Consider the following 20642-nt stretch of genomic DNA (forward strand, 5'->3'; position numbering starts at 1 on the left):
CGTCTTTTGGGGCTTTGCATTGCCATCTCCAACCATGGTTGGCAAAGCCCAAATCGACATCTACAAACAACTCCAGTGGAGTATGCCAAAGCCCATCTTCCTCTTCTTTTTTTTTTTTTTTTTTTTTTTTGTTTATTTGAGAGAGAGAGAGAGCAAGGGAGGGGCAGAGAGAGAGGGAGAGAGAAACCCAAGCAGGTTCTGCACTGTCAGAGAGGAACCCAATGTGGGGCTTGAACTCACGAACTGTGAGATCGTGACCTGAGCCGAAATCAAGAGTCGGACACTTAACTGACTAGGCCAGCCAGGAGCCCCAACCAAAGCCCATCTTTTTAACCATGACACGTTTCTGCTATCCATGCTTTTCCTCAAACTACCACTCAGGCCCTCACTCCTTGCTGGCCGGGCTGCTGTAACGGCCTCAGAAGAAGTCTCCCTGGACCCGTCTTCCAACACCAACCCACATTATCAGCTGGTACCAGAATCATCTTCCTGATGCCCAGCTATGATTACTTCTCACCGCTGCTCTAGACTTCAGTGACTCTCCTTTACCAACTGAATTAAGTGTAATTTCTCATCCTGGGGCAACTCGATTTTTCACACAGATGATGATTTAATCCCACGTTTCCTTACATACACTGGAAACACCAGACTGCCTGGAGAAAACTGTCTTCTTCACCAACAACTTACATGGTCCACTCAGATGGCTTTGTTCATTCTTTTCTCTCCTTACAATTTTCTCATCATACCTATCCTAGTCCCTGGAATTTTGCATGCCAAATGGGAACTAAGGTTGCAGCTGATGTTAAGGTTGCTAATCAGGCGACATTAAATTAGAGAGTGTAGCCTGGATTATCCAGGTGGTTACTGTGTAATCATTTAAAAGTGGGACCGAGAGTCAGGGTGGGAGGAAATGAGACGAGGGAAAAATGACAGAAAGAAATGCAACGTTGCAGGCTCTGAAGAGGGAAGAAGGGGACCATAGGCAAATAAAATGGGTGGTTTTTAGATGCCGAAAAAAGGAAGTGAATGGATTCTCTCCAGTAGCCTACAGAACACAGTCCAACCAACACCTTGATTTTAGCATAAAAAAGATCTGTGTTAGACTTCTGACTTCCAGAACTATAAAATAATACATGTGTGTAGTTTTAAGCCAGCCAGTTCATGGTAATTTGAAACTGAATACACCTCCATATGTAATTTCACACTCTACCTGTCTGTCTTTCAGGGCCCATTTCAAAAGTCTCTATAATGCAAAGATTGTTCTGCTCCCAAACGATCCCTCTCTGCCAACTACACTGGATAGGATTCCTTGCTTCTCTTAACCCACAAAAGTATTTGATGGATTTAATAGGTAAGTCTTGGTCTTAACCACCAGCTACATGACAACTGAAGTTCCTTAACTTCTCTGCACTTTAGTTTGTTCATCTATTAAAAAAAAAAAAAAAATCTTGGGGCGCCTGGGTGGCGCAGTCGGTTAAGCGTCCGACTTCAGCCAGGTCACGATCTCGCGGTCCGTGAGTTCGAGCCCCGCGTCAGGCTCTGGGCTGATGGCTCAGAGCCTGGAGCCTGCTTCCGATTCTGTGTCTCCTTCTCTCTCTGCCCCTCCCCCCTTCATGCTGTGTCTCTCTCTGTCTCAAAAATAAATAAACGTTAAAAAAAAAAAATTTAAAAAAAAAATTTAAAATAAAATCTCATAAGGCTGTTTTGAGGATTAAATATAGGAAAGAATATACATTTCATAGCACTGTGCTTGGCATACATGAAGCACTCAATATGCATTAGCAATCATCGTTAACTTCCTTCTCACCTGTTTTTCGGAATCACATCCACATAGCTATCTCATCACCATATTTGACAGACATGTGCCATTCACGTTTCCCCTGTGGGGAGTCTCTACCACCCAAGAGACCGTCTGGAAATAAGAGCTTTTAAGACAGGCGGCAGTGAAGCTGAAACAGCTCAGCTCAGAAAACTAGAAGAGCACCGGAAACCGCACAATGAATCATGTGGACCAACATTTATATACTCAACATAACAAATATAACGATAAAGGAGTAAGCAAACACTGGAGAGAGGGTTTAGGAGAGAAGATAAAACATTACTGAAGAAATAAAAGGCATTCTCTGGGCGCCTGGGTGGCTTAGCCAGTTGAGCATCCGACTCTTGATTTCAGCTCAGGTCATGATCTCGCAGTTGGTGAGTTCGAGCCTCACATCGGACTCTGTGCTGATGGCATGGAGCCTACTTGGGATTCTCTCTCTCTCTGCCCCCGGCCCCATTCACACTGTCTCACTCTCTCTCTCAAAATAAATAAACTTTAAAAAATTAAAAAAAAAAAGAAATAAATAAAAGGCATTCTCAAATAAATAATCTTCTCTCAGATCACCCAGAATCTGGCAAGACCTGAAAATGTTAACTTCTTCATTGGTTAAGCAATTAATGTACTCCTTATACTTCTATAGAAATGTAAGAAATCAGAACAATTCTGTAGACTCTAATTAGTAACCTCAACAATTTACTAACATACAATAAAATGTGTTGCAAATGTGAGCTTTTTCCCAAATGAGAAACTGATATAAAATTTAATATGTCCTTATTTAATTTGAAAGCAATAAAAAACTCTGTCAAGATTTTGATGAGAAGCATCATTTTCTCTTGTAAGAAATAATTATGGGAAGAATGCTTTTAAAACATTTAAATGTAAGCTAAAAAAAAAAAAATCAAAACAAAACAAAAAGCAATGAGCTCCACCAGAGGTCAGAAATAAAATCCAAGCTAAGATGTTAAGAGTGATACTGTGCCAAACGCTCGCGGGATGCTCTCACCGGAGAGCAGATGATAAGGCCACACCTGATTCGGGAAAGTGACTAGTAGTCAAGGAAGGTTAGAAATCCTTCTCTCAACTGGAGACAGATTGACTGACTTCTCCTAACATGCGGGGCGTATGTGCTAATTTACTTACTAAGGGTGAGTTCTATACTGCAATCAGGGATAGGAAGTGACACAGTGACAGCCAATATCCAGGGAGCTGGATTAAAAAGTTTACAAGGTAGCCTCATTTTAAGAAATAATAAATCTAAGAAAAGGGAAACTCCAAATACGTGAAAAATTTTAACATAATGCCACTTAAAATGGCTACCTAGGGACACCCGGGGGGCTTAGTCAGTTAAGCATCCGACTTCAGCTCAGGTCATGATCTCACAGTTCGTGGCTCCAAGTCCCATGTCGGGCTCTATGCTGACAATTCAGAGCCTGGAGCCTGTTTCAGATTCCGTGCCTCCCTCTCTCACACGCTCACTCTCTCTCAAAAATCATTAAAAACATTAAAAATAATAATAAAATAAAATAAAATAAAGCAAACTTCTTAAAATTTCTTACAGCAGTGAAAACTAGTGATGGCCTTAAAACATGTATTCACAAATATTTATTGAGTACTCACTTTGTACTAGACACCAAACTCAGAGATAATAATATAACGATAACTGAAATGCTTTCAGAGCCCAGGAAGCTTACAATTTACTGGGAAACATAAACTATCCAGTGTGAAGGTACCATAACCATGAGACAAGGGAACGTGGTAAACACACCATGGAAGGAGGGATGTATTCAGCTCAGTCATGGAAAGAGGAAGAAGCCACCCCTGCCCCCCAAAAAAGCACGTAACTGCTTAGGGAAGGATTGTCAACCAGATGAGCGGGGAAAAGATAAGACGTGCCAGGCACACCTGATGGCATGCACAGGGGCCTGCAGCCGAGACAGAGGAGAACCCTGAGTTTGCGTGTCGAGTAGTCCAGTGTCGATGAACACGGGAGGGTGGAGCAGGGAGTGACGAAATGAAAAAGTACAGAGAAACTAGAACAACAAAGCATCTTCAAAAACAAACAGCTAGAAGCAACACTCAGTAGGTCGTCTAGAGCTGCAAAGTCACCCCGAAGAGACCAAATGGATCTAAATATGAGAGCATTTCAAAGACCCTAAACCATCAACACACTTAAAGAAATTTGTCTTGGCAAAGAGGTGTTGATCAATTCTCTACCGAAAAAAGAGAGAGATTCTCAGGAACACTTGACTTTGCCCTTCTAAAAGGCATTGTTCGGGAGAAAGCATGCTTAGCAAACTCCAAGTATTACTGTCCAACTGGCAAGGCCATCTGTACTGTGAAGAGAATTTAGCATAAACCCATTAAACTTTCAAATTATAAAAATCAATGATTCATTCATTCAGCAAGTAAATATTTATTAAATCCCTGCTGTGTACAGTTTTCTGTATACTAAGGCTACAGTGGTAGATAAGAGTCGAAATTCCCCACTATCTTGGAGCGCATTACACACCGATGAGGGGAGACAATTAAAATATAAACGAACTCCTATATGTTTCAATAGTGAGAAGTGTTACAGAAGAAAATAAGGCAAATATGGAGGACAGGGAATGTAGGGATATGGGAGTTTTATGCAGGAAATCGGGAATAAAAAGAAAAACCTGCAATATCTGAAGGAAGGAGAATAATTGAGACAGAGGGAGTAGCAAACAGCCTTATGTTTATAATTTGGCTCAGGCTCAAAAGAGAGAATAGATTAGATACTCTAGTCAATGCGATAACTACATTTCTCACTGTTCCACTCTGATTTAATCACTCTATGAGCTCGATGAGCGCAGGTTTCTGAATCTTCCACCCCAAAGGCCAGATGCTGGTCCAGGACAAACTCACCAAGTCAAATGAAACTGACCCCATGGGGCCTTTTAGGAGAAACCAAATGACTTCTTCAACCTTCCCTAATCTTTGGCAGCAGCGGGAAGGGTTAACCAGAAGGTGGTAAAACTAGAGGAAAGATGACCAACAACATTAGCTGTAACTGTGCGGGAGGAAGAGAAGGCAACTGCTAAGAGAGACGTAGAAAATGATGGAGAAGCAAGAGACAAGTTCGCCTGCTCGCCACAGGAAACAGCATGAAGGAAGCAAAGGACAAGGAAAACCATTCTAGAAAGGAAGGAAGAAAGCTGAAATCAAAGAGAAGCAGGACAGCTTGCCTTTGTGGGAGGAAGTTTTATGAATGGAGGAGGGAATTGGCCTCATCAGACTTTCAGACTACACTAACATTGACTGCAAGTTCAGTAAATGCAAATAAAACCAAGTACGAATGGGCTCACCAAGAGTTACAGTAAGGGAGAAGAACTTCAGACAAAGATGTGGAAATTAAGAGTGCTTAATATTCAGTTACCATGCTCATTTTCAGTTTAAAGCTCAAAAGGGCAACATTTTCAAACATGTATTTCAGAGAATTAATAATCAAACCATGATTAGTATCTTGGGTATTATTTACTTATAACCCTATTGAAAAAAAACAAAGATGATTGGGTATGTTAACCATTCCAACAACAAAACACTCTTTTAAAAAACAATTTTTTTAATGTTTATATATTTTTTGAGAGAGAGAGACAGAGAGAGAGAGAGAGAGAGAGAGAGAGAGAGAGCAAGCACGAGCGGGAAGGAGCAGAAAGAGAAGAAAACACAGAATCCAAAGCAGGCTCCTGGCTCTGAGTTGTCAGCACAGATTCTCCCCTTCAGATTCTCCAATTACTGTTTTTCCAGGTTTACTTTGTCCTTTGCCAATTACATACATAATGTTTTTTATGACTTTTTATAACTTTAACATCCTGTAAGATTCACCCATTGCAAGCATATAACTCGATGAGCTGTGCTGACAGCACAGAGCCTGAGGCGGGGCTGGAACCCATGAACCGCGTGATCATGACCTGAGCCAAGTTGGACGCTTAACTGAGCCACACGGCACCCCCAAAACACTCTTTTAAAAAATATTTTAACCCGGGTGCATGGCTAGAAAACAAAATCCATGTCTATTACCAAAAAGAAGTCAGAATAATATTAATCAAAAACCTAAACTCTTCCTGAAATATAAGTGTAATTTATACCCTGGGAACATCTTTTAGCGGGAACTACATTCATGTGGTTTAGAGACTTTTGATTTTTCTTTCCCATGAAAACGTTCAATTGCTTTACTCTGTCACATGTCCGGTAGGAAAAAAACCTGAATTTGTGGATGGAGTATACTAAATATTTTATGAGCAAGTTTGAGAGACACTTACCCAGTATTGATGGAAATGATTTCTATCAGTGGATTCTTCCTGATCTTTGGCAAATCCAATGGCGCTCCACCCAACCGCTTTCCGTTATTCTTTTTCTGACCCAGTAGTCTCACAGAATGACCTTCAAACAAAGCATATAAACACACATTAGCATGGGTCACAGAACTTCACTTTCATTTACTGCTCTCAATAAATGTATTAATTTACCTTCTTCCTCTACGAAACAAACACCAAAAAAAACCCAACAGAAGATATGATCATTGTCCTAAGAAATAATGCCAAAGAGAAAAACAGCTGTGTGCATACCCTGCCATCAAAAGTGCTTTGCCTACAATATCTGCACCTTTTTCTACTGCACAGATGACAGAACCAAAAATACCCTCAGGATGGTATTCCGCAAGGTAGGCACCCCCTCAAACGTCAACCACACGCGTGGATGAAGCAGGGAGGGCTCACGGAGCACTGTGCCTGCCAGCCAACTGTACTGCTGGGGGATTAAAAAAAATGCAAAAGCAGATTATCTGCTGAGAGCAAACAGCAAATCCAAGAAATAAAGAATTAAAAAGCTGAGATAAAATGACACTTTAGGGTTGTTTTTTTTAAAAACAAACACAAGGTTTTAAACTGGTTTTTTTAATATAACAAAAGACAATCAGACTATTTCTAAGAGTCATAAAAATTTTTATAACTTGGAAAGTCTGAATTGCAGTTGAGAAAATATGGAACAGTACAAAGAATTCCCATCCCCTTCAGATTCTCCAATTACTGTTCTCCATGTTTACTTTGTCCTTTGCCTATTACACAGAGTATTTTCTGTAACTTTTTATAACTTTAACATCCTATAAGATTCACCCATGACGAGTCTACAACTCAATGACTTTTAAAGAAACACACACAACTGCACCGTCTTCACAAAACCCTGTTTTAGAACATTTCCATCACCCCCCCAAATTGTCCCAAGCTTAGTTGTACTCCACCCTTGCTCCCATTCCAAAATATATCACATTTTGTTAATCTGTTGACCAGCTGGTAGATGTCTGAACTGTTTCCAATTAATACCTATTAGAATAATGCTTCTAGGAACATTCACGTCCAAGTCTTTATGTGGACATATGTTTTTACTGCTCTTGGATAGATTCCTAGGAATGGAATTGCTGGGTCATGTGGTCAATTTATACTTACCTTTGTATGAAACAATGGTTTTCCAAAGTGGGGTACCATTTTATATCCTACCAGCAACGCATGAGGGTTTGAGTTTCCCCACATTGTCACCAAGACCTCACACTAACTTTTTTGACAATAGCCATCCTAGGGGGAAGTAATTTATTATTGTGGTTCAAATGAATTATGTATTTCCATAATGACTAATGACATTGAGCACCTTTTGATGTGTTTATTAGCCAAATGTATGTCTTGCTTGGTAAATGTAATAATTTTTATGTGTCAACTTGACTGGGCCACGGAATGCCATTTAGCCAAACATTATTTTGGGTTTCCACAATGGTCTTTCTGGGAAAGATTGACACTTGAATCAGTAGACTGAGTAAAGCAGATTAACACTGGTAGGTCTTATCCAACCAATCAAAGGCCTGAATAGAACAAGAAAGCTAAGAGGGAATAGTTCCTGACTGACTGTTGAGCTGGGTCCTTGTTCTTTCCCAGCCTTGGGATTCTGGCTAAAACACAGGCTCTTCTTGGGTCTTGTTTCTGCCCAAGTGCAGACCGACAGTAACACCACCAGCTCTGAGTCTCAGACCTCTGGACTTGGACTGGAACCAAACAAATGCTCTTGGGTCTTTATCTTGCCAACTACATATCTTTGGAATTCTCAATCTCCATCATGTCTCCATAATGGTATGAGCCAATTCTTTTTAATACATTTCTTCTGAACACATACTCGCGCGCGCACACACACACACACACACACCTACTACTACTGGCTGTTTCTTTGGAGAACGTTTGCTGATATGAATGTCTACTCTAGAAGTCTGCCGATATTTTAATTGGAGTAACTACCTTATTATTGTGTTATAAGATTTCTTTATTCTGCTTACAAACCCTCTTCAGACGTGATTTTTAAATATTTTACTCAGTCTGCAGCTTACAGCTTCACTTTTGTGATATTATGTTTTAAAAAGTAAATGTTTTTCAAGACGCCTGAGTGGCTCAGTCAGTTAAGCATCCAACTTCGGCTCAGGTCATGATCTCACGGTTCGTGGGTTTGAGCCCCACATCAGGCTCTGTGCTGACAGCTCAGAGCCCGGAGCCTGCTACAGATTCTGTGTCTCCCTCTTTCTTCCCCTCCCCTGCTCACATTCTGTCTCTGTCTCTCTCAAAAATAAATAAACATTAAAAAAAATATTCTTACCATCGTATGGAAGAACTCTTTGCCTAGCCCTAGCACATAGAGTTCTCTTATATTTTCCTCTCAAAGTCGTACTATTCTAGCTCTTATCTTTAAGTCTAGGATCCACTTTTTTACTTTTTGTGTGTAGTAAGGGTCTCCGTTCATTTTTTCATATGGATTCAATTGTCCAAGTGCCATTTCTTGTCCATCTTCCTTCTCTGTCCTATTGCTGTCACACATGTTAACACACAGCTGCATAAATCCCAAAACAGTGCTGTAATTAGTTTCATACAACTATACAGTTTTAAAAAGAGGAAAAATATACTCACAAAGGACTTTCTATTTACCCACCATATTTAACCATTTCTAGCACTTGTTTCCTCCTAAAAATTCAACGTAGCATTTGATACTACTTCCTTTCTGCCTGAAGAACTTTATTATTTCTTGTAAAGGAAACCCACTAGCAACAGTTTCTTTGCTTACTTGGGCAAGTCTTTATTTTGCTTAATTTGTGAAAGATACCTTTGCTGGATACAGAATTATCAGTTGACAGCTTTTTCGTTGAGCAGTGAATACAGCTAATCCTTGAACAATGCAGACTTGAGCAGAATCAAGCCCCACACAGTTGAAAATCCATGTATAACTTTTGGCTCCCCCCCAAAACTTAACTATTAATACCTTACACTGTTCACTGGAATCTTTGCTGATAACATACACATTTGATCAACAAGCGTTTTACATGCTATATGTATTATGTACTTCTTACAATAAAGCAAGCTTCAGAAAATGTTAAGAAAAGCATGAGGAAGATACATTTACAGTACTGTATTGTAAAAACTCCATGTCAAAGTGGACCACACAGTTCAAAACCATGTCATTCAGGGGTCAACTGCATAGCACTCCACACCTTTGACCTCTGTTGCTTCTGATAAGTCAGTTGTCAATCTTAATGTTGTTCTTATGTATATAATGTGTCACTTCTGCCTTACACTTTCAAGATTTTTCTCTCTTTTGCAACAGTTTGACTATGATGTATGTAAGTGTGGATCACTGTGATTTTCCTACATGCGGTTCATGTATCTTTTTGGCTCTATGAAGTAATTTTTTTATCAAGTTTGGGAAGTTTTCATGTAATACTTTAAAAAAAAAAATTGGGAGCATTTTTTCTGTATCTTCTTCTGTGGCTCCATGACATACTTGTTGGTGTGCCAGATGTTGTCTCACAGGTCTTCGAGTTCCTGGTGATTTTTCTCGTTATTCAGAGTGGATCATTTCTATTGATCTATCCTCAAATTTACTAATTGTTCTTCTTTTGCCATCTCTAACCTGCAAATGAGCCTCTTGAATGAACATTTCATTTCAGTTCTTGTACTTTTTAACTACAGATTTCTCATTGGTTCTTTTTTATCATTTCTGTTTGTGATTCTACATTCAAGTCAATGTCATCATCCTTTCCTTAAAGGTTTTGGTTTTTTTTTTACATTTTTATTTATTTTTGAGAGCAACAGAGACAGTGTGAATGGGGGTGGAGCAGAAAGAGAAAGGGGGAGACACAGAATCCAAAATAGGCTCCAGGCTCCGAGCTGTCAGCACAGAGCCCAACATGGGGCTCAAACCCATAAACCGTGAGATCGTGACCTGAGCCGAAGTTGGATGCCCAGCAACTGAGTCACCCAGACACTCCTCCTTGAAGGCTTTTAACACGGTTTCGTTTAGTAGTTGGCAGTCTTTGTCAAATCCAACATTTTTGGTCAAAGATAATGTGTACTTTTTTTTCCCCCTGAATATAGTTATACTTAGTTTCTTTGCGTGAATCATAATACTTTGTTGAATACAGAACATTTTAGATTATATACTGACATTCTCCATTCGGGTTCCCCCCACCAGGGATTGTTTTTTTTGTTTGTTTGTTTTTGTTGTTTTAGCTTACTTGGACTAAATCTATTAAGTCTATCTCTTCTACAAGGAAGGGCTACTGATGTCACTTCTTAGCTCTCCACCACCCCTCACCACCAAGCCTGACTTCCTCCGGGTCAACCCTGTATCTGCATACCTTTTTATTAAGGAAAGACTGGTTACACATTCGTTCAAACCCTATAAACCATTAAGATTTCTATCTGCTGATGGAACTGCGTATGAGCCAGTAAGGTTATTCAGAGTCAGGGACATTTCCAAGTGCGCTTCCCCAGGCCTTTTCTTCCTCCTGTGCTTTCTGAGGTTCTCTGCCACCTTCTCAGGACACGCATGCAGGCTCCAGCAGGCAGATGCATGTGGGCGGTGGGGCCCACTCCTGTCTCTGCTGTGCCAAGTGCACAACCTCAGGTCAACTAACCGTCTATGGGGACTTAGAAAGCCTCCAATCACTTCCACAAGTCCCCAGTAAATCCCTGGGCTAGTCCACCTGTCCACACAGAACAGTCCCACAGTTTCGGGCAGGTATAGTCACACGCGCTCCCTTGTCGCTTGCCATCAAAATCTCCACTTTAACTGACAGTTCTTCAAATCCACTGAGCTGTCCTGGAAGCAGCAGCAAAGCCCCTGGTTTTCAGAGCCTGTTCTGCCTTGAACAACCTTGCTAGAAGAGCTGAGGCAGGAAAATGGGAGTAGCCCCAGGCACAAATGCCATGGACTCACACTGTTCTTACCCAAAGTTCAGTTGTTTTCGTGAAGAAACACTTCTCAGTTTGCTGAAAACTTTTAGTCAATTTCCAGAGTGCTGGGATTGTTTTTTTGACTGTCCAGCTTCACTGTTGCTTGTGAGATCTGTTGACCTCCCCGTGCAATCATGCCATAAGCAAATCAAAGCCAACTTTTTCAAAGCAATCATTTAAAATAACTTCAAATACATAATTAGTACAGGCATAAGATTCTAAGGCAATTATATACATGTTCCATCACCCTTCGTTTCAGAAAAATACATTGCTTCAACGTCTCTTGTACAGACAGCTTTTCATGACCAGAAGTAATAAAACCATCAGTCACAGCCTTTTTGCACTAATCACTTTAATAAGAAACATTAAGTCCTTCATTCATTCTGAAAATTCTTGCTGTGCTGTAAAAACATAGCTAGAGTCAAGCAAGCATTTGGCATGCCAGATTTCAGACTTTCAGGATAAGTTCAACTCTTCAATCAAAAGTCCAGTTAATGAAGAGGTGTACAAGAGTGGAGTGCTAATATAATAGTTCGCTGAGAGATGCCACAAGTTCAGTAACGACTAGGCAAGGGCATGCTATCTTCATACTAGCATGAGACAAATTCCATTACATCCTGCTGAGATTTCAGTAATACGCAGCCTGCGCTAATAACATTTGATAAATTATTCATCTTCACTATCTACATGCAAATAAAGGAACATATCTCTGCCTGATTATATAATGAGTTATTTTCCAATCCAATGATTCATTAAAGAGCGAGAGAACTAACAATAGCCTGGTTTTTTTTTTTAATTGAAAAATATAGTACACTGAAGACAAAGTAGGAAATAATATAAAAGTCCCTCATTATACCCAGCCAAAGATGAAAAAAAGAAAATTTAACCACAGAACAATTTTTTTTAATGGAAAGGAGGAATAAAACTGTTACTTGTTATAAACCAGCTCTTTTAAGAATCCTTTTGCAAACAGAGCTGCTGTTTCAGATTATTTCCTTGAATCCACAGACCACAGAATAAAAACATACACTGCAAATCATTACCTGTTCTATGTGTGGTTATCAATACTATAACCATCTAAAATAAACTGAAATTTGACAGGCTGAAGAATAAACTGGAGGGGATGTCTTTGGGAAGAAAAGAAGAAGAGACAAGGGGTCTGGATCAGGGAAACAGGCTCAGGGAATAACGATACGAAAGGTAAAAAAGGAAAATTTGGGAAAATTTGTGTTGGAAATGAACACACCACACTTATGAAGGGACCATGGAGCAAGGAGCCCAATTTCACACTCAACACACACTGCTCCTTTGTGTGATCCCTTCTGGCCACTGACGCCTCATACCACGATGGGAAAAGAAGAGCCATTCAAGGAATACTGGTTTATTTTGTGACTACTGTGACTTTCAGCACCCTCTGTGGCTAGACAGGAGAGAAAGGGGTAGGAGGCAATCAGGACAACAGAGTCTGAAAGAAAAATGGGAGTGTGAAAATACCAGTTTTGACATTATTTCAATCACACGTCTATTCTGAAATTATAAGAGGAACTAACAGAAACGGATTGGTAGAACAATCCTCATTGTGACCAGATCTACAGATGACAACAGGAGACCACTGAGGAGTCAGTGATAATGATGTGAAGTGATTAAAACAGAGATAAGCAATTTTAATCTGAGGATAAGAACAAAAACCAAACTGCCTTAACATGTAGAATGGGACACACTCAAAGTCACAATCTCTGAGATCTTTTATCTTTTCCATTTAAAAAAAAAAATTTTTTTTTTCAACGTTTATTTATTTTTGGGACAGAGAGAGACGGAGCATGAACGGGCAAGGGGCAGAGAGAGAGGGAGACACAGAATCGGAAACAGGCTCCAGGCTCTGAGCCATCAGCCCAGAGCCTGACGCGGGGCTCGAACTCCCGGACCGCGAGATCGTGACCTGGCTGAAGTCGGACGCTTAACCGACTGCGCCACCCAGGCGCCCCTATCTTTTCCATTTTATATGTAAATTTACATTTCATCTCCTATAAATAATGGTCAAATGTGTCTCAGTGAGTTTATTAACCATCTTTAATAAACATCTCCCTACGTTGTTACAAATGTCACATAAAATTCAGCCCTGTTAAAACCAAATTTAATTTCAAGCCTGAGGCTCTCAGCAGTTATTTTTAAATCAGCTATAAAACCTTGATTCTGTGCTGGTTTTTACATTCGATCGAATCCACTAAACCATTTTATTGGCTAAAATTACACGTTATCGAATTTTGAACCAAAAGCTAATTTTTAAATTTAACCCACTACTACGTGCATATTTGTAAATTCATAATACTGAGAAAATCTATGTGGGAGAAAAACAGTCATGTACAGTAAGTGCTCTATTAGCTCAATCAATATTCAGTGCTGTTTACGGATCTTCAAGAGCAAACGTCTTTTCCAAATCCCACAGTGCCAAATGTTGAAAACATTATTAAAATCAAGGGGAAACATTCTACCTGTGGATACTAGAAAGACAGCCTGTCAATGTGTCAGAATGGCAATTATAATGGTCATTTACAAATAGAAAAGGATGAGCCTCTGGATTACAAGCACATCTTTTAACTGAGTGACAGACAACAGGACTGCCTACCAAATGCATATTTACTAATTAAATTACATTTCTACTCACAAACCAATCTTCTCTCCTTTGGTTTTCACAGCTCAAGTGGGTGTCACAAATTAGCTTTGGAATATCATGACACATCACAGACGCACCCGTGGTCTGGCAATGTGGACTCCAATCGTGTATTTCCCCCTCTTTAACTTCTCTTGTTCTTCTAAAGGCTCCGTAACCAGCCAGAGTTTCCTTCCATACTTTATTCACCCCATCTAATTGCAAAGGCCCTCGTTTCCTTCATGTGTGACCGCCCACCTTCCACCACCACCAGAGAGGTCTCGTGCCAAACCGCTCTCACTTCACACAAATTCAGTCCTATTAACTACCCACTCGACAGACGTGTCTGAACCCCAAGCTCTGGGTCAGACTGCTGGAAAATGTCCCGGTGAAGCAACCCACCAAGATGCAAGGGGCAGAGGCTAGGAGAAGACTGGCAGAAGATCCCAGCAAAAAGAAAAGAGAATAAATACAGTGCAGACACCAATTCTCACTTACGGAAATGTAGTCACGTCCATTTGAATACTATTTAAGACTATTACAAAGGAACGCTCAATTTAATCTATTCTTCTACAAAACGTTTGGAGTTCTTACTTGACATTCCCTGCACAGGCACTTTTAACTGCTTAATCATGACGAAAAACAAAAATGTGGCCAGAAATGTGACTCTGCTCAATTCAAAGTCATTCCTCATAGGCAGGCACCACTCCAACAAGAAGAACCGTTGGACAGTCACACTCAAGTGTGACCTTCCCTTGAAATGGTTTCATTTTAAAAGAAGAAAGCGAAGTAAAACCAGGAAGTTTGATTAAGTGGAAGGAGCAGCTTTGTACCACACCTAACCTGGAAGACTTTACACAAAGGGCCAGAACGGGCTCAAACACCCAAAATCACCCCAATTCAAGCATAAATTTTAGCTTGTAAGATTTTGAATAGGTATGAAAACTTTAAACGTTAACTAGAACAATGACACCTAGAAAAAGGTATCAAAATAAGGAAAGAACAGTAAGACTCAACTGTCCTAAAGAGGCAGAATTCAAAGCGTGAATCAGAACAGAGGCGGAGAGGGCCTACGGAGGCACACGGTTACCAGCGTGTATTCCATCCAGAGCTGGACAAGGCGTAAAGAAGCCTGCATCTTACCCGACACGCAGGTGAGTCGGAGAGGAAGCTAAGATAAGGTCATAATACAAAGTGCAAATCCCTAGAAGTCTGAGGATTATTTAACACCTTGGTGCACAAAAAGAGTTCCTTCCTACACTGTAATTACAACAATGTAAACTTTATGTATGATCTAGAACTATGTAAGACAGAAAGATGAAAGCATTCGCTGCAATGGAACATTTTTAAGACAGTTTTTTCTCCCATTTTCCCAGCATTACTGGCACAACTGATGATGACAATTAGTTTAAGGTCATCACATTAAACAAAAGACACACAAAACAAATAACCCACATAAGCAAAATGTCTTCTTACCCTAATGGAAACACCTTCTGGGGGCAAATTCCCATAAACACTTAATTTTATGTTTTAATTAAATCCTTTACAAGCGGATGTACTTTTTATGACAGTGGGAGATTTGCATAGTGCCGATTCATTTTTCCAAATGTAAATCAAGTGTACGTCAAAACACTCAAGAGTAGAAGGCAGTCCCATGTCAGTGACTCCACATTAGTAGAACCCTTAAATGAACTCCTTAGGTCACTGACTGTCTTGCTATCCTAGGCTCTTCTGAACTATAATTTGCTAAATAGCTCCAAGGCTTTAGTATTTACGGCAATAAAGCTACGAATGCTTCAGTTTCAGCATGCAAACATCCATGGTAGCAATACAGAACTTAATCACTGCTCACGCTCACACCTACATTTGGAAAATCACTGCACCAGGCGTTGAAAGCAGAAATCGCAGACCTTACAATACACAGCATTCAGGCTGCTAGGAAATGAGAATGGTAAAATACAGACATAAGGAACTTGTAAGCCACAAGCCCCTTATGAACTTTTGGACACTGCAGTTCAAAGTCCCACTTTGAATCACCAATGAAAGTTTCAAGTTTTTGCCTGTTATTATTCAACTCAAGCCCCCACGGAGTGTGACAGAAGAGAGACCAGAAGCAGAGTAAGTTGGACAGTTGTCCCATCTATGGATCTTGAAGCAAACTTTGTCTGCATTTCACCTCTCATCATGAGTTGAACATACCTACTTGCACTGTGGCTGTCTGAAGGCAACCTAAATGGGAGAAGGTAGGAAACAGGGCACCACGGGCTTACTTGCTGGCTTTACACTGACCCACTCTTAGTCCTCAGCCCCTTGTGACAGGCGTTAGCATTGCCTTTCTATAAAATGACGACAATGTATTAAGCACAAAAGTATAAGAAAAACAAAGAAAATGTGCATTTTGTATCATAATACCTTAATGTGCCTTCACGACAGAAACAAAAGCTCCATGTTACAGGTGAGCTTTAAAATAATGTTATGAGGGTATGAGGGGCACCTGGGTGGCTCAGTTGGTTAAGCATCTGACTTCAGCTCAGGCCATGATCTCATGGTTTTTGCGTTTAAGCCTGGCATTGGGCTCTCTGCTGTCAGCACAGAGCCCACTGCAGATCCCCTCTCTCCCTCTCTCTCCCTTTCTCTCCCTCTCTCTGCCTCTCCTCTGCTCGTATGTGCACGCTCTCTCTCTCAAAAACTAACTTAAAAAAGGGTGCCTGGATGGCTCAGTCAGTTGAGCATCTAACTTCAGCTCAGGTCATGATCTCACAGTCCATGAGTTCAAGCCCCATGTGAGGCTCTGTACTGACAGTTCAGAGCCTGGAGCCTGCTTTGGATTCTGTGTCTCCCTTCTCTCTGCCCCTGCCCTGTTCAGGCTCTGTTTCTGTCTCTCAAAACTAAATAAACATAAAAAAAAATTTTAAGATGTATGAAATATTATTTTATCAATATTACATGCTTCCAAAATATGCATAAAGATTTCCAATATCTACCTTTCCCACACGCAAAAACAAATACCCTATTCTGTCCTGAGTCACCACACTGACTTCTGTCCTAAAGTGATGTAAGGTCCCGAGGAAAACAGACTGGCAAACAAGTACCTGGAATGAAATGTCAGAAAAGGTCTGACAGGTGTTTCTAGGAACAGTGGGACACCACGAAAGAGGGTCCACTTTCCCAAGAAAGATGAGGAAAGGCTTCGAAGAGAGATGGCAAGGTGTGGGGGTGCTCAGCAAGCGTCATACAACTCAAATACACAATTATGCGTATTTCACGGTACACTTGGACATAACACTACCAACACAGCAAGACGACTTTTTTTGCTAGAATTCCTGCTTGGTGCTCATTTTCCACTTCTTAAAACCAATCTAGTTAAGAGCCTATCGCTAAAACCAGATTTCACTGAAAAGATTTATTAAGACTTGGCATGAAGGAGCCCCACTGTGAAAAACCACACCTTCAAAAATGAAAATATTTCTAAGTGTGGTTTATGAAGTAGAAGTTATATGGGCTTGAGACACATTTTTAGTTCCAATTCAGAGTGATCAAACATTAGTTTTAAAACTTAATTTTAGGAAATTACAATTAATGCTCATTATGAAGTATTAAAGACTGAAAGTTAACTACATCGAAATCCTTCTGCTTACAGCTTCATTATTTATCTAGGCTAAATACAAAGTTGAGATAGAAATCACAGCCCATATCCTTAAAAAACATGGAGGGATTTTCCTGACCTAACCATTTTAGAATGAAAACTATATAAAGTGTATCTCAAAAAAAAAAAAATCTTCGAAAATTACCCCTAATAAACACACCCAAGAGAATTTTCCCTGTAAAAACTTTTCATTAGCTTTTTATTGGGTAGATCAACTTTTTATTGGCTTCTTACAGTTAAGGTATACTTCCATTCTCTCATTTCCTAAATTAAGCACCTTTAAAGCAAGGTAAGACTCAAATATTCTATTCAGAGGCTTTTTTTTTTTCCTTTTAAACAAAACAAAAAAAAGCCCTCCTTACAAAAAAAACCCTTTGGCACAAAATGGGATAGCTTGTAAAAGTGAGGGAGGAGAGGAGGAAAACTGATCACAGAGGAGCCAAGAAACGTGAAGGAACAAAATGTGTTAAGGCAACATCGAGAAAGGGAACCAGAAATGGGTGAGCAGTGACATTCGACAATAGGAGCGAGGAAAGGAAGTAATACACGCACCTCACTTTCTCACTCCCCTCTATTCAAGGTAAGCAGCTTAACAGGAAGTAAATGGAGGATGAGGGTTCGCATTATAACACACTGCTGCCTGGCTGTGTGATCCAGAGTACAGATGAATTCACGCACACGGAAAGGGTAAGCTACAAAGAGCGAGGGAGAAGTTCATTACGTTGCTACTGTAATTAATGCAATTGTAATCCTATCAAGATCTATGGCCCTAATGACGTTTTCCAAAAGCAAAAAGCAAAGGAGATTTTCAAAACTTTCACACACTTAAAGTCAGATCCCATTTATTTTTTAAGCTATGGAGGGCTAGGAAATAGGTCACAAATAATTGCACGGATAATGATCATCAAATTTGCGAGTGATTTTTTTAAATATATAAATTAAAGTGGATTCAAGGTCATTCCTCTTAAATCGCTCACTCGCATCCTGATACCATTTCTTGAATATGAGGGGAGAGGAAGAAAGTGTAAGCAGTCGTGCCAGGAACCGCACAGGATCCTGGGTAAATATCAGCATATATGCCTAGAGAATGGTGTTGTTTTCCCAGCCCAGGACACCTGAGTGACAGGATCCTTGCCAGGCTGCACCAGGGCAATGAATCTGGGTGAAGGGCCATATGGCAGAACCTCCAACCCTCAGCCTCCCCAAGTTCTGAGAAACCAGCCTGCCAGCTCCCTCTCTCAGCAAACTGTTCCTCTCTCAGCTACCATTCCCCCTCTCGGCAAACACCCTTGAGAATCCCTGCTCCAGGTAATGTTTTCACCTTACGTGAAATTCTCTCAAGTTACTTTTTTTTCCAGCAATCCTAGTCGTCAAGACTAAAGCAGCCTGTCTCAAAGTCCCGAAAATAAACATGCCCCAGGGTAGAAATGAAAGTTGCTTCAAAGAAGCATAAAACTCCTAAGCAACACCAAGAAGTACACTTGTCCATCACCACCCAGGATGCCATTACAACTGAATGAGGTAAAGGCAAATGAGTCAGAGAATTGTGCTTTATGAATTCCAGACTCTCTTCACTGCAGAATACAGAGATTGACAAAAGCAAAATGCATGGTAGGTCCACTGCAAACATTTCAACCTCATTTTTTTAAGTAGGGAGGCATAGGGAAAGAAAAAGTAGAATCTGGCAGAAGGATATGTGGATGCGAGAAAAAGCTTTTCACATTCTAAAAACTTTGGCTAGAGATCACTGTCCAAAATGTCAGTATCTCACCCTAACCACAGATTCTGAGAGTCGGTGTTATATTACAGACTCAGACACCTCCAGAGTTTCAGAGTGGAAGGGACTTTCCACGTCTTACCATTAACAACTCAAGCAACAGAACCAATAAGGTTGTGTGCATTGCTAAACAGGACACTGTTAACAGGAGAGCGAGATATTTCAACACAGCTCATCACATGCTCAATCCAGGATTCTTACCCCTTACGACGGCCAACTGCAGCAGGACGTCAAGGAATGGTGCACTTGAACATTGGGAGTTACAGATCTCATGTGTCAGAAGCCCCCTTTCATAAAAACATTTCAATTACGACAACCTTATTGTTCAATACAAGGTAAGGTTTGTTATAAGCCAGTAGTACTGATAAACTTCTTCTTAAAAATCCATGCATAGTTCACATTCCAACTGGAGATTCTGCACATGAGTTTTCCCCCCACCCAACTGATAATTACAGGAAACTGATATTTATTCTCTCAGTCTCAGAATTGCTATGTATATGGTACATGCTTTATAGAGTGTTAGAGAATGAACTTTTAAAACTGTGTATCTCCAAACATGATATACAAAATGTTAAAGTCGAGAAGCAGCTTTCTCTGTGCCAGTGATCACTGATATTGGGTTTTCCAGGGAAAGGTCGACGGCATTACCTAACAAACGACATCTTACAACTGTCTGATTAAATCAATGTTCCTGTCAAATAAAATTTTTAAGAAAAAGAGAAAATCAGATTTAAATTTTTTGTGTGCTCACATCTGACTTATAAACTTGCCAGTGCTTTCATTTGACTATATATACATATATTATACATACATATATATGTATATATTATACATATGTATGTATAATACATATATATACCTATGTATGTATATATATAATATATATATTATATACATATTTGTTTTTTAATACATTTCTCAAGGGTGATCATGATTTTTACATATATTTTATTTGGATATTGAAGTTCTAATACACCTCTAACATGACCTGGCTTCTACTTTACATTTCTACTGGTTTCCACTTTATATCTCCGTTTTTATGGAAGCCAGCCATAAAGTACTAATGGAGAATTACCAATACAGCTTACTATTGTGTTAAGAAAACAGAAAAATAGCACAATTAACCTACCTACCACTTCACCCTCTTCTATGTGAAAAATGTAATGGAGCTGCTAATATTATTCAAGTTTATAGTCTCAACGATTCTCCCTACATTTTACCAAAAACTGCATATTCTTTAAATGAAGATTAAAATGTTTCCGGATGAGTATAAAGCACATATGCTATGCATGCAGGGTATAAAAGTGGTGTGCTCCATGCTGATTCTCTTAAAAGTTAATCATATCAAAGAAAGAACATCACATGAAGAAAATTTTTTACCTCAAGTTTTTTAAAAACTATATTAATTTGCCATGTTTCTATGAGAGCTTCAAAAGAAGAGTAATTCATCTCCTTGGCATATTTTG

General features: G+C 39.8%; 1 protein-coding gene across 6 annotated transcripts in view; it reads right to left on the minus strand.

Moving 5' to 3' along the window:
- CDKAL1 (CDKAL1 threonylcarbamoyladenosine tRNA methylthiotransferase) overlaps nt 1–20642 on the minus strand; it is a 717891-nt gene that overhangs the window by 482899 nt on the left and 214350 nt on the right. For all 6 annotated transcript variants that reach the window (XM_040460543.1, XM_040460546.1, XM_040460547.1 and 3 more), the window contains one exon: nt 6106–6226. In XM_040460543.1, coding sequence (XP_040316477.1) covers nt 6106–6226 — 121 coding nt within the window. The remainder of the gene's footprint in view (nt 1–6105; nt 6227–20642) is intronic.

The sequence above is a fragment of the Herpailurus yagouaroundi genome, unplaced genomic scaffold (genome assembly GCF_014898765.1).
Source record: "Herpailurus yagouaroundi ecotype Mexico unplaced genomic scaffold, PumYag 250, whole genome shotgun sequence".
In the NCBI taxonomy this organism is placed as follows: Eukaryota; Metazoa; Chordata; class Mammalia; order Carnivora; family Felidae; genus Herpailurus; species Herpailurus yagouaroundi.